Source organism: Pleuronectes platessa, chromosome 6, assembly GCF_947347685.1.
Source record: "Pleuronectes platessa chromosome 6, fPlePla1.1, whole genome shotgun sequence".
Lineage (NCBI taxonomy): Eukaryota > Metazoa > Chordata > Actinopteri > Pleuronectiformes > Pleuronectidae > Pleuronectes > Pleuronectes platessa.
The window spans coordinates 22,849,525-22,865,336 of record NC_070631.1 but is presented as its reverse complement, the minus strand read 5'-3'; the positions used below and the strand labels follow the sequence as shown (position 1 = coordinate 22,865,336).

At 42.0% G+C, this 15,812-nt stretch overlaps 1 protein-coding gene across 1 annotated transcript in view; it reads right to left on the bottom strand.

Moving 5' to 3' along the window:
- LOC128442895 (plexin-A1) overlaps positions 1-15,812 on the bottom strand; it is a 253,205-nt gene that overhangs the window by 28,113 nt on the left and 209,280 nt on the right. Inside the window, exons 19-21 of the mRNA XM_053425513.1 lie at positions 13,200-13,343; positions 6,211-6,445; positions 198-346 (exon numbers count right to left, since the gene is read on the bottom strand). Of these exons, the coding sequence (XP_053281488.1) occupies positions 198-346; positions 6,211-6,445; positions 13,200-13,343 (528 nt within the window). The remainder of the gene's footprint in view (positions 1-197; positions 347-6,210; positions 6,446-13,199; positions 13,344-15,812) is intronic.

The following is a 15,812-nucleotide window of genomic DNA, read 5'->3' as shown; positions in this document are numbered from 1 at the left end:
GGACATTTTTATGCTTTTAAATCCAAATTTCAAAGTACTTCTCCGAAATACTTCTCTGGATTTAACTTCTCGTCGCAGCTATAAGCAACCACCACGTCTCTACTTCGGACATTAGTGGCCTAGTATTGGGTTCTACTGCGATTGATTATTCATGTTTAGTTGGTATCCTTTTCAAGTTCAGTTGGTGGTGTACTGACCCGTACCTCCATCTCCTTGAGCACGGGGTGGTCCTCGATCCCGGGGAACAGGACCCTCATCGCATACGTCCGATAGTCAAGGAATGGGATCCCAGCCCCGTCCAGCTCCTGGGTCAGCTCATGGATGTCGGTCTGAAGCTCAGCAAAAGCTACAAAAAAAAGGGAGTAACAGGATAAAGGACGGTTATGGATTGGATTTGGAACTTGCTTGCAGATCTTTTAAAAGTGACTATGCAAACTCCTATAGGCTGAGTCACATCAGCATCCAAAACGATGGAGTTCTGTGGTGGTGACATTAATTAGTTTCAGGGACATCAGTATGTTGACATGAATCCTTACTCTGAGGTCAACCGTGGTGACCTTTAACATGTGAAGTTGTTTTATTGACCGATGGCAAAGGGTCTTGTTGTTTGAGGGAACTAAAAGCTGGAGCATAGGGAGAGAGCTAGTCCAGGCTGTCCTACTGAGCTGCTCTGCTCTAATCATGTGACATGTCTCACTCTCCACAAGCCTCTACAACACAAAACCTCCCAATTTGGTAGCCTCTTTGAGCTGCAAAGATTTTTCATCTCTTCTTTTACCACACCAGCATCCACCTGCAGACTGCGGCAGGGGGGGTTACACATACTTGCTCATCTCTCCCCATTATGTAATCATATCATGGGAATAATGAAGTAGAAGCATAGAGGTCAGAAACTCAAAATTTGTATTAATCTTTTGTTTAAGCACTTCATTCCTTGTCATTATAAACTCCGGTGTTGATCGAGGGTGTTTGTAGACGACGTGCTGCCTCTGTGACGCAACTTATCACAAGAGGCTTCATTTTTACCTGCCAGTGAACACCTTCTGCTAGAATGACCTAGTTATTAAGCTCCTGAAATTAACAATTTGAAATGGAGCGAAAATAAAACTTATATAAACGTAGGAATAAAAAGTATCAAATACTCTCAAATATGCTGAAAAATTCGGGGGAGTTCCAGGGGTTATTTAATCTGATCCTAGATGGCTGCAGCACAGACACAGAGCTGAGCTTTCTTCTGCTTTCTGTCAATGTTTTTTATTCTACTATTATTTGCATTTGAGCTTTTGATAGGATGCTGCAACAGCCTTTCTTTTTCTGTCTCTTTGGCAAACGAACAACAACAATAAATCTGGCATTGTTTTTATTTACAGCCACTGTGGAAGCATCTTCATAGTGTGCTGCTACATTCTCCTTGTTATATGGTGTCTCTGACGTACCTCGTCTACCAACAGCAGAATTCTGTTTCCATTCCAGACATTATATTATTATCTTTCATAAATTATAAATACACTAGATTATTGTTGCAGTCTATTTTTATTTCTTATCTAAAATACATCAAACTGTGTTTGGTAATGTCCAAGTCAGTTGCTCCAAAGGTTATCTGAAATTTTAACTTTCGCCACGCTAGCTAAATGTAGGATAATGTCCAACTTAGCCATTGTGAGAAAGCAGCAGTATATCCATATGTAGGGATAAAAGCAGTAAAAAAAAAAAAAAAAAAAAAAAAAAAATATATATATATATATATATATATAAAGGCCTATGTTAGTGAGAGTGTGAAATAGGGAAACGTTAAGGGCCATGTTGGAACCTGTGCACTATAGGTAAGGTAGCGGTAGCCCATGCTTGAATCCTAAAGTGACAACTTTATCTATCTTGATGTCATCAATCTGTAACACTTGAGATCCCATGTAATTAAAAGCAGAGGGTAATTCTGTAATGCTTCACCAATGGCACTGATTACAAAGATGGACGGTGGACATAAGAATCACAAACCAAGACTGCACTGACAGTGTGTGACAGCCCTGTAAACAGGATGTATGTGTCAGATGAGGAACCTGCCTGACACAAATAAGGAGAGGTACTGTTGACAGACACCAACAGTGCATCACTTCAGGTACAGTGTCTGCATCTTTAACAAGGGGCTAGACAGTTAGGCTTAAAAATAAACACCATAATGAGGATAGAGTCCCACAAAGGCAATAAATGAGAAGTAAAACGCAGACTAGACAGAACCATGAGGGGAATACAGGGATAGACAGCCATTAAAGCACAATAACCCACCCAGGATCAGCTAGTCACTTCATTTTAGTCACGGATATGTAGAGAAAGCAACGGGAAAAAGCCAGTTTACGTGTCAGTCTGACTTTAATTTTTTCAAAAAATAAATCTGGATGTGACAATTAGGCGAAAAATCCACTGAAAGAAGAGGCTGAACATGTCTGGAACTGAATTTCTCCAAGTGTGACTTAACTTCAGTAAATTCAATCTTTGTCAAAAAAGACTTGAGCACAATGAGATGAAAAAGGGAAAAGCGGCCTGGGGAGAGAAAGCAGAAAAAGGAAACACAAAACAAAGTTCCTGGAAGACAATTAATTGCATGAGTGGATAATTATTAAAAGAGCGACGGATGAGTTTTCATGCATAATTTCCCCCAGCTGTAATTGGCCTGCTTGGTCCACAACAGAGAATGACAGGGGGATAAAGCGGAGGAGATGAAGGAAAGATGAGGGGAAGAAAAAGAAGAAAGGAGAGGAAAAAAGATCATGAGGGTCAGAAGCGAGGATGGGAGGACAGACAGGAAAGGGAATCCAGGGGATAGAGGACATAAGTGAAGGGGACTAAGAAGTGCGAAAGATTAGGAGGTAAAAGGTCAGAAATGAGAAGACGTGGAAAGTACAGTAGAGTCGTGGAGAAAGAGGCAGAGTAGAAAAGGCAGAATGGGAGAGACAGAGGAGAGGGATGTTAAGAAGATGAGAAAAAGAGAAGGATGGAGAAGAGGAAAGGGATTGTTCGATATTCGGGAACATGCTTTCTCTCCTGTCGGTTATCTTCTCCACTTCCCTCTGTCATCTTGTGTTTCACCTGTTCCTCTATTCTCTAACCAATCTTTCATCTATTACTTAAATAAGTAAATGGTTTAAGCTATAAAGGGTCTGGTAATAATAGAGACAGAAACACTGCAGCACATCAGGATTCATAAAATTAGATTTATAGCCAGACTTTATGTCTTTAGCCATTGTGGCCATTTCCCAAAATGTCACTTTTTTTCTGAGTCAGTCCCAGACATAACCTGAGTGAGACCATGTACAACAAGCAGAGCAATGGGTGTACTGGTGTGTTTATCACTCTAAAATACCAACCATTTCAAATTCAATAAATTAGTTTTATTTCTGCGGAAATTATCTTTGCAAAAAAAAGATTGGGTTATTCTGTAAAACCTTGAACTAAAACCTTGAACTACACACTCTATAGTAAAAATAACCACAATAACCATCAAATATACAGAAACTAGGTTACCAGTTGTCTGCATGACCTTTGTTTGAAAAAATATGTCCATCCAGACAATAATACAAAAATGATTAAAAAGGCTCTGGTTTTGGTGCATGCTCATTACAAACAGAAACAGCGGGCATGCGTAAAGTAAACTGGGATGTAAAGTAAACTGGGATTTGTTGTTTCCCATATGCTGGAGGCTTTAAAAATCTGCACTTTGGATTTGCAGAAAATTCCCAATAGTATGGACAGAGTTTGACGCTATATTTTAACTTATTGTGCACATTGTGTTAGCATATGTTTTGTAACAGAAAGTTGTCACTGTGACTTCCCATGATGTTCTAAAAAGCATATTGGTTCCACCTCTATTTCCTTATGTGTAATAATGTTTGCTTCTTACTAAATTCCACACAAAGTCTTGTCTTTGCACGTTCATTTATTTGAAGGTCAATTTGCATTTCGTTTGGTCATGTAGCATCTGAGAAAAAATCATCTCTCCTGAACTAAAACGTGACACTTGCCATTCAGCACTTGTCATTTCTATAATGTAGCTAATTGACTGACGATGAACTAGTTCAGATGAGAGTCTGCTTCTCACGGCCGACGGAGCCTGACGTCCCCTGTCACTTCCCCCCTGAAAACTCCTCGTAGCGAGCAGCCAACCTCACACACAGAAGACCGCCCCCTTCATCTGTTCCTCCGCCCACACGCACAGTCTCGTCTCGGCGGGGCCAACTGGGGGGGACGTTGCAGGCGTGTTCATGTTCTACTTCCTGGAAAACTGAATGTTTTTATTCTGTATCAACAAAATTCAACCGTCTTCCCGCTGAGCAAAGAGAGGAGACCTTTCCTGTGTCTGTCCTGTGTCTTAAAAAAAAGTTCTTACTCCTCAGACGAGGTGGGAACCCCTTTCTGAAAACGTGACCTTGCACCGCTCTCCTTGAAACTGCCGCACTTTAAATCAAAAACTGTCGTGGGTTTTGTCTGACAGCTGATCCTTGGTGGCTGACAGAGCCGTGACTCTGTGTCACGACTGTGGTGTAATCATACTGTAACCTTGTACCATAACTGTGTGTGCCTGTGTCATTATATGGAGTGTAAACAGCTGGACTGTCCCTACATCAGTCATCAGACACTACTGCTAACAGTGTGACCTCACATGAGGACCCTCTCCCTCCCTCCCAGCCGGCTGTCTCTCCCACTTCATCTCTCATCTCTCTGAGAACGATCTCACGGTTAGAATGTCAGCCTGCAGAGTTCATACCTCCGCCAAGGCCCGACAGTCCCCTTATGAAACTACATCTATATTCACTGGATCTGCGCCCGGCTGACATACTCATAAATGAAGCTAACTGAAAGTTCAGTCAGATAGACCGTCTTCTTGTTCATAACCTCCTAAGTCACATGCACAGTTCCCCGCTCTTCCTGGGCTCCACCAGCTCATCCTCTTTTTATCCAACCAAATCCTGACACGCTCACTTTGAGCCAATCAACCTTAAGCTGTCAGAGTTTAAAATGTTCTCTCTCTCCGCTGTCAGTTCAGCAGGGCGAATCTGAGCGACCCCTGCACCATCTCAATTCGGGATTCCGAGTCATCCTCGACGTTCAAACTCCATGCTTCATCCCTCATCATCACCACCAGTGTCTGGGCTCCAGGGAAAGTCTCCTCCAGATCAGAAGCGTCTGACTCATGAGACTGCTCTGGCACCACAGACTATTTCAAAATAAATGATGACAATAAATGATTTTTCATTCTCATGCATTACCATATAAGTCTCTCCTGATTAAAATATCAGACCTTAAACCCCGAAACATGCCAGATTTTTTTTCCACATATATTCAAGGTTACTCACAAAGACGTCAATGAAAATATTGAAAAACACCTCCCTTTTTTCTCAGCCAATCTGTGTCGTGTCAGTGTTTCATACACACCCTGTTCTGAAACTGTAACTGTAATGATGGTCATGTAACTGGGCATTAGTTATTTCCATTATGTATTTAGATCAACACTGCATTCTTACATATAAAGTGTTTTTTCTTCGGTGTGACTCAGGTATGACACAGTCATGCATTTTCCTTGGTAAACACACCCTGCAGCCACCATGTTGTCATCCATGACTATACTGTGGATCTGTCTCTATATATTTCGGGTATAAAACTCTCTTAATCCACATATGTATCTTTTTTTACCTAGTTCAGCCGGCACATTCACAAAATTCATGAAACTTATACTGTACTTCCTGTTTTTGTCATGAACTGTTGAACACTTATTCAGCGAAGTACACTCACACAGTGTAATCAGTGTCATTGCCTTTCCCTTCAAACCAGTTTACTCAGCTGATATAGGAACTGTTAGATGAAGAGAGTACGATGTTGTGTGTAGCAATAATATGGATTATGTGGGACTTCACTTTATTTACTTTATTTAGATTTAAAGTGAATTAGTCTGTAACATAGCAATGGTACAAACGAAAATTATTGTTTTTCCAAAAAGATTAAACTATTACTTTAACACCTCATTTGGTCTAAACCCAAAAACTAGATCATTTATTTGTTTCTTTATATTAGCTAAATTTAGCTAATGTTCTCTACAACAGTTCAATTGTTACATTTGAATAAATTGTATGTTTTACATTAATATAGATATTAATCAAAATGACTGTATAGTTATTAAAAGCTGTGGCTAGCACAGTGTACTCTGTTTCTGTGACCTACCTTCTTTACACTCCAGAGCCACTCTGGACTCCAGGTTGTCCATCTGGAGCTGAAGACGTTTCAGTGTGCGGTCAGCGTCCCTCGACTTCCTCTTATAGGCTATCAGCACAGCGATGATGACCAACAGGAGCAGGCCGCCGCCCCCTCCGATGCCGATGATGGCGGGGAGTGTCAGAAGGCTGTCTGAGTAGATGTGAAGAGTCCCGGGGGAGTACTCGAACCCCCCAGCACGGATCTGAACACACAAATGCAACAAATATTTAATGATTTAGAGAAAAAAGAACACAAGTTCCAGTAACTCCTTAATTATAAAGAGACACAGTCATTCACCAACTGATTTACTTTCCTCTGTCAAATTTTCTGGAAACCAGCACTTCCCAGTAAGACATATAAACCAGACAGTGGTCAGTTGAAAAGAATGGTCTGAAGAGATCAAACAGCGGTGGTCTGTTGAAAGAGAAGTTGGTTGACCCAATTTCTACCACAAGCTTCATTAAATGTTTATCTGTTCTGTGCTTGTGCTAAACAGGCTGATCTCTGACAGGCTGATACAGAGGAGTCTCACATCCCCTCAGCTTTGAACATTACTGGTAAAGGTTTTTTCAAGTCTTGCCTTTGGGGGAGCAGCTTCACAAGCCTTTGATAATGAAGATCTCACAAGTTAACTTGCTCAGTGCTTTAAATGATTTACTCTCCTCTGCATTGTCTGCACATCCCCCGGTAAGTGGGTTTTCAACACAGATGTTCTGTTATACCACTTTTCCACGAGGCAGCTCCAGGGCCAGTTTGAAGCCAATCTGGAACCAGTTCTGTGTATCGACAGCCATAGAACTGGCTCTTGGCCATAAAAACAAGAATCGCCTAGAGTTTACACGTGTGTCCGATGACGCGGTGAGTATGCGTGAGTGTGGTGATCAGTGTTGATCATGCGGTGAGTCGCTGTCAGGGTGTGTGTGTGTGTCTCTGCGTGTCAGTTCAAGCAGGAGAGAGGAGAGCAAGCAGAGTAAGGCTGGACTTAATAAATGAATGTATGAACACATCAAATATAAAATAATATATAACAGTTGCCAGCTCATGGGACAGGTGTTGAGATGTAGAGAGTGACATATAGGTTGACAAAATGACATGGCTCTAAAGGGGCTCTAGCCCAAGGCCAATCAAACTGGTCTTTAAAAGCTTTGTTAGTTGAACCAGCTCCGAACCAGCACTAGCACCCAGTTCACTGCTGTGGATTAGGGTAATTATTGATGTTCTCATTTCTTACACGTTTATGAACAAAGCTAAACCAGCCGATGGTGTTAAAGTCAAACACACACACATACACATAGAAACACTCAACACACACTTATTAGACTATACACACACCCAGACACAGTATAAGTAATCAAAAAACGTAATCACCAGCGTTTAAATCTCTCCCCAAGGAGTTTGGCTAATTATGGGAAGTCAAACACATGTTTTTTTTTTGTCTGACTAACTACATTTACATAAGCACAGTTTGTCTCAGAGAGGAGAACAACACACACACACACATACACACACACACACACACACATCCACACACACACACACACATGCACGCTGCATTGGAATCCATCAAATCAAGCGATCCTGCAGGGGGGTTGATAACAGATTCAAATGAAGTGTGATTATGTGCTTTGAAGTTTCTGTAAGTGCACTTTCATGTTATCATTATCAAAGTCTGAAAAAAGAAAAGAGAGGAGCTGTTAAATCAATATCAATATAGTCATAACCTACAAATTGAATTTGCAATGTCGGAGACAATTAAACGAGAAGACGATTAAAGCAAGAGTTTGGATTTTTTAGTTTGTGGAACAGACATGTATGATTTGAAGAGATTGTGAGACAACTGGGCGGGACAGCACGGTGGTTGGGTCCTCCATCTTCCTCTCACAGTTTAACGACATGCAGGTTAGGGTTAGATTAGTTCTCTAAACTGAGCATAGGTGTGGATGTGAGGTTATTTCTGTATGTTGGCTCTGAGATATGCTGGCGACCTACAATAGACAATGGACGGATGGATGAAAGACAGTCTTTGTCTAGTCAGTATAAACATCATACAGGATCCCCTTTATGACCTAATAACTGTCAACAGAATAGCACAGGCTCACCGTGTGGATTTACCACTTCATGCATTTTAAACATCAAAGCTCTTTTTAAATTTTGTTTTTTTAATTCATCTAATTTTTGTATGGCAACAATTGGTTGTGTAATGGGTCAGTTGAGCTGGTTTTAGAACTCTGAACTCTGGATAATCTCCTACACTTTTCCAGAGGGGCTGTATGTAACAACCCAAATATCTGAGTCGGTTGCTCTGGACATTCTGCAGAGCTTCTTCTGCCAGTTACAGAGTAAAAACTCTAGACAATGTTTGGAAAAAGCATGAGATTATCCAAAGGCTTCACAGAGAGCGATTGGGTGTGTTGATGACATTTAAGACAAGAGACATTGACAAAACTGAAAACAAGAATACTAAAATCTCAGGTTGAAAAAAAGGTGTCAGACACGTAGGAGACATAGAAGATGTAATCTTTGACAGGCGATGAGAGCTTTGAGCATCGTAGGCAATGTTTTAACAAAAACACGTGATCTCCATAGAATTGATAAATTAGGTCCTGCCCCCTGGATGCTGCGCCACCCCTCGCCTGAATGCTCTGAAGATTTCTGTGATTGTGCGGACGTCTGACTGGAGAATCTCCTGCTGCGTTAAATTCATGAAAAAGTCATTTTCCTGAAAGTTCAAGTCTAAAAACAGATCTGCAGCCATGCCCCCACAGAGCAACATCACCAAAATCTACAGTCCCCTGGGTTTGATGGGACAACACCAGATTACTGTTTTGATTTTACAGCATATAACTTTACTGTTCGGATCCGCCCTCACATCTCATGTCACCACTGTCATGAGGAAGCTCTGATAAACCCACTGTGTACCTGCCCAACATCAATCACAGGACCAGTGACTGGCTGGTAAACAGAACAGAACCATAACGACCGAATATTCGATTTACATTCAAAAATGCAGCAAGTGATTATATGTCGAACCATTCTGTGTAGCTCACACACCCCCAAAAAAAGAACATCAAGTAAAGCAAATGATGTTGTCAGTGTCAGCAGGGGGTCGGATTTGTGTTAAATCTAAAAGTGAGAGGGCGTTTCCTCCCACGCCTTTTCATTGAGGACATTCTGACAGCAGGAAGATAAGAGGTGTAAATGTTTAAATTAGTGAGGACTTAATTACATTTAGCTGCTTCATTTCCAGGGTCCTGGTGTTGTTCATGCTGTGCTCACTGTCACACACTGTCAACACTTCCTGGGACACTTGAACAGAACACGCGCCCCATTAACAGAGCAGAGCAGAGACAGTGGAAAGGTTATTACCAACATTTGGGCTTTTTTTTTCTGAGGTAAAGGACACAACTATGACAACGTCAGGGAAATATGCATTTCAAAGGTCCCATAAAATGGAACTTAGACTGATAATTCTATTTATGTCCACATGAAACTAAAAGCTGTGAGGTATTTGAATTTAAATATTCATGAGATTTCAACAAGTTTGTTTTTGGAAAATGGGGATAACATTTAAAACGGGAGGAAGGGAAGGTGAAGGTTATGTTGGATTTGGGAAACTCAGCGTTAGGGTTACTTTCCCGGCCCCTTGCAAATGAATACGTGTTACATAATCAGAGGTCACCAGCATATCTGGTGCAATTAACCAGAGGGAGAAGTATCCTTCAATGACTCGAACGCAGCATAAGTAGAAGTTGGTGACACATTTTCGAGGCGTTTTTCTATTTTTATTCTTGTGACAGACTGAAGGACTGATGGAGGAACTTGAAGAGCTGAAGGCCAAAAAACACAAACAAGTTTCTTCGAAAACTCGAGGGAGGTGCACAGCTGCCACCACACAGCTGAGCATCTGAGGGGACACACAGAGACACATTGACGCACACACTCACCACTTCTTACTGTACAGCAATGCACAAATCAAACACACACAAGCGCAGTATGTCTGGACACCCATTGGGGTCCCATGTATGTAGGTCATTCTAAGTAGGGAGCATTATTGTGCCACAGCTGCGCGCACAAACACAATCACAGTGCATGTAGTAACACACACACACACACACACACACACACACACACACACACACACACACACACACACACACACACACACACACACACACACACACACACACACACACACACACAGCAGAAGAGATAAGAACAGACAGCTCTATTTTTTCTTCGGCTATTGTCAAACGAAGGACTAACTCCACCACCCCCGCCACCACAATGCATCGCTCCGATATTCGACATGACATTTCATTGGGAAAAAAAAGGAGAAAAACGGGAGGCTAGAAAAAAAGACAGGAATTCAAGAGAGTTCCACCTTGGAGCTGGCTCTATCCGTCGAGAGCTATCATACCGAATTACATGGATGTTCTGTCAGTGGCTTTCTAGGTGTATTGGCGGTGGCTGGCGGCGAGTAAATGTCATAAAGATTGGTGATAAGTTTAAAGCTGGGAGGGGAGGGGGGGGGGCACTGAGTGGGTTTACTGGCGGGAAATTCTGACAAACAACCAAATATATTCATGGCAGAACCGAGTCGCCTGAAGGAGACCTGACCTTCCTCTGTGCAGATGCCCCAGGAGCTGCGTGGTGATTTTGAAAGTCTGCTCCAGTCAGAGTGAATCAGGGATTTCAGATCTGCCATCTGTTGACAGCTCACCACTCCGGACAAGTAGAGCTGGGACGTCGTCGCACGCTCGTTCTTTGACTTTCCCCTGAACTACTTCCTGCTCTATTGTAATTTCTGGACTGCAAATGGAAGCAGCATCGGCTTCACTCACACTGTGGATGTCGGTAAGAAAAAAGAGAAGCTAGCTACAGCTTCTTCACTTCACATGCAAAACAGGAAGTAGAACTAAGTGACGCTGCAATGATGCTTTAGCTTGGATTTGCTGAGAGTTGGACAAAATTTGCACATCAGAGAGATTTATACAGGGAAGGAGGTTTTCTGGATTAAAGCTTAGAGACGAGCTTAGTGTCTGCATATCAGTGGCATCCCGGAGAAACAATTCTATTCTTAATACCACCTTTTATGTTTCTGCATAACTCGAGGACAGAGCTGCGCTGGTGACAGTGAGACAGTGCCTCGTCATGGACATAAACTGGAGCAAAAGTGAACACTCATACACTTCTCTTATCTCTCATCAAATGTGCTGTACATTAATTCAGCTCTCTGCTCCCCAAAAATCAGTTTGATAGTCTTATGAATAAAAAGTTTTGAGTTTGCAGGATCAGGTGTCCTATTATTTGCCAGATTTTTAGTATGTAGAGCATAGAGGTATGACCCTTTGCTGGTAGACAAATAGAATTACTGCACTGGGGTTGTATTCCTCCAACAACCACTGCAGCTTCAGTTTACACACATTTTATTTCTAGATTCAGATAAGGTAACTGTGACCTATGACCACTGAAATCTTATTTATCTTCTTTACTTATTTGAGTCCAACTTAGCTTTCTAGCAACAGTGACTTAATCTAAAAAATTAATCTGGGATTCTAAGTGAATGTTTGTGTCCAATGTAATGAAATTCCAGATGGATGTTTCCAACGTATTGTGTTCATAAGAACATGAGGTCACCATGACCCTGACCTCATATAGAATGCATTTTAACATGTTTAAAACCCTTGATTTTCACTGGAGGGCAACTGTAAGTCAAGCTGTGTCCTATTTTCCGATGTGTGTCTCTCACTTACAGATGTGTGATTACACTTGCAGGGCAAATTATATATTTTTAGGTTTACCCTCGCACTGTTTAATTCATTCTTTTAAAAAAGCATTGCAGGTTCCTTCATTAAGTGTGGATTGTATAATTCAAACATTTACATTTACATGATTAATCAGATCGTTCCATTGTCATAGCATTAATCTTAAAACATGCTGAAGGAGGCAAAGTTCGGTGTTAATACATGGAGATATAAGTACAGAGCAGCGGTGATGTGTGCAGCTTTGATTAAAGTGGGAGTGTGGGAGGAGGATTGGCTGGTGGATTTACTGAGGGTTAGGTACATTATATTCTGTGCACTATTAAATGTCTACACCCTCAAAGTAAAGGGAAGCTAATAAAAATACATGAAAAATGAAGATGGCACTGAGGGGACTTGAAAAGCACTCAAATCCAAAAGCAGCAGCACCTGCAGTGGAGAAGTGCTGACGCCTGCCCAGCTGCTGGCGCCGATACACTTCAGCAGAGAGACAGGAACACGGTTTTACATCTGCAGACATGTCTAAAGGTTCACTGTGGTCATGTTGAGGATATAATGTAGCTGTGAAACGTGACATTACAGACACTTAACGGATGTGAACGTTAACGGCGCTGCGGCGGTGAACAGTCGGTGGATTGGCTCGTAGACAGACGTTTATCAGGAGTCTGGTTCCTGTGACTGAACTCAACTTCTCCACCGCCTGGTTTCAGCAGCAACAGGCCCGCTCAAGGCCAATGAAGAGCAACATGTTAATTGTGCGTTACATATTTAACAGCAGCCTCGGTGCGAGTGCTCAGTGTAGCGTGTCCCCGGATCTGTCGGCGGAAATCGTTTAGAAGCGACACGAGCGGGTCATTCTCATAACTCACAGACAAGGTTAGAGTGACATTATAGGCGGAGATTGTCAGACTCCAATGTCTCATATTCATAAATAAGAGTTACTGGGACAGTGCTGTCTTTTTTGTCTTTCCAAGAAAATCGCTTTTAAAATACATTTCAAAATAATTTAATGAATGAGAAAGATAAGAAATTAATTGTTAAGGAATCAGCTCACAACATCAAGTTCTGTTGTAGATAATCAATTCAGTGCACACGGGGACAAAATGGGACAGAAAAGTGCAACTTTTCAGCAAAGTCAGGACAGGTCAAAGTGACAGAGATAAAGAGGCAGAGGACACAGAGCGCTGATCTGACCGTGACTTTGTGTTGTCCAGTGAGGTTGGGCCATTCACACAGCAGCTGGCTCTCCGACAGGGTGAGGACGCAGGGAGTCTCTCCAATCAGCACCGTGTAGTTCAGGCGACTGTTTCCTGGAGCCGCTGGGATCAGGTTACGACCCTAAACACAAAACGAGAACAAATGCATGAGAGGCAGGAGAGGGCCTCAGCTCATATTTTCCCACAGAGAACTGATCATGAGATACAATCAACACCTTTTCTTTAAAGGACGACTTTCAAGTGTAACCCTCTAACTGCTAATTGCTTAGCAGTTAAGTTGTTCCGTAAAACTTTAATCGTTTTCCTCTAATGAAATCATTCAATTATCTGTTAAAGCATACGAGCCAGAGAGAAATGACTCACCGACAGTCAAGTGCTCAATTAAAAATGACTTAAAGGACGAAGGCACCGATGCTCTATATTTGTCTTACTGTTAAAAAAGCTTACTGATGATATTGATCTTTAAAAAACAGGTATTTATTTTATCTTCTCTCTTAAAAGGGATTTCCTGAAGCAACTGCTTGTAGATCTGTCTGTGGATGAATTCACATTTGATGCTCTGGTAAATACAGCAGCAGGATGAAATACAAGAAAACTACAGTGCCCATGTTTATAACAATGAGGAATGTTCTTATAGTTTCAGACGGTAATAGAACTCAATTGCACACAAACAAGATATAGGAATGGGGTTTAGAATACAAACACCACACTTGTTAATAGGGATCAAGTCAGTTTTGACGATGAAGTGTAGAAGGGCCAGTACATTTGCTTATGTGACTTAATAACATCTTATACTGTTTTCAATCATCAAATCTTCACAATTGTTGTTTTATTTTGAATTTTATTTGATGATTCCGGTCAAAACAACCTATCAAAACATGAAATTGGGCGACTGTGGCTCAAGAGGTAGAGCAGGTCGTCCAATAACCAGAGGGTTGGTGGTTCGATCTCCATCCCCCCCATTTAGCATGCCAAAGTGTCCTTGGGCAAGAAACTGGAGCCCAAATTGACCCTGAGTGATACGGACAGTGCTTCACATGGATGCACTGTCTACTATGTGTGTGAATGGGTCTATGCAAATATATAGAGTATTTACCCATGTTGACTGTATATGTACTTGACTTACACTAAGGTGGTAAACAGAAACCTCCCCCACATGCACCAAAACAGTTTTTCCTGTGTCCATGAAACTGAATTCCACACAAAGTCTGCACAGAAGGTGTTTTTTGTCTTCTAACATTTGTCATTTTCAGTTCCAGTTTTTCATTTCCATGTACCAAGTCCAATTTGAGCCACACTCTGTGACGGACGGGAGGAACCTCTGTGGGGCCTGAAGAGGGATCCCAAAGTAAAGGTGAGAAAAACAATAAGGGGGAAAAATGAATACAAAGAAAACAAGACGGATAGGAAATGCGGCGGCAAAACATCAGGAGAGCGGGCGCGTGGAGTGGAGAGAGTGGAGGGAAGATTATAAGAGAGGTAGAAAAATGTGTGGGGACTATAGCAGGCGCGCGGGAGAGATGGGGAGAGACAGAGAGAGAGGAAGATAGCTGCAGCGTGTCCCGCTGGCTTAGCAGTGGGACGCAGAGACAGACTCCGTTTTCCAATCCCATCGTCTCTGCAGGCTGCCACCCAGCCCCGCTCAGCAACCCTGTAAACATGCATCCCATTCCATCTTGCAAACACGCACACACATGCAGAGTTCGAGCCGCACACGCACTCAAGTCACAGCCACACATGGAGCTGTTGCCACACATACACACAACAGGCAAGAAGCATCACGCCGGGCCATACTGTCAAAGACACACAAACACACACAGAAAAGCACTCAAGACACACCACAACCAGATAAGTATTTTTTTCTCCAGCTAACACACTCACCAAAAACACACCCGGCACTTCAGATGAGAAATTAATTGCGTGGCGAGCGCAGTGCGTGATCTGAGACACGCTACCCCCACATCCCATCTTGCCAAATTGCATTTCTGTCCATCTCATCAGTGCTTCCACTAGGTAGGCAGTTCTACCAACAAGCCAAGCAGGAGATTTGACAATTACTGAGAGGCTCTTTGCTAATAAATAATCATTTAAGAAATAAATTACACTGGTTATGCTGCTTTCAATTTCTTCATGGAAATAAACACTGTGACCGACTGTGATACCACAACCTAGCCAAGGCAAATTATAACAAAAGATAAAAGCACTGAACAAAAGATTCTAAGCAAATGTAACATTGCTCTGCAATAGATTTATATTATGTTGTCCCTTTATTGTGTGGAGGTCAAGGTTAGATAAAAGGTTTTATAACGGTTTTGCACCTATACAGTGCCCAGTCCACATCGTGCCATCAGTTAAATTCTGTTTCCACTTTGAGGTTAGCTCATTTTGGAGACGCACCGTATTTCAGCAAACACTGTGCAGCGTACAAGAGGTTGGGAGGAGCCAACAACCGATTGACCAATGGATTTCTGGCATTTTTCAAAATGTTAGTCCTACGATTTCATAGCAAAATAGTAGGAGTCTCCTGTCTGTCCATATTATGATGCCTCTTTCTTTGGACGTCTCACACATATGATCACGGCAGCATGCT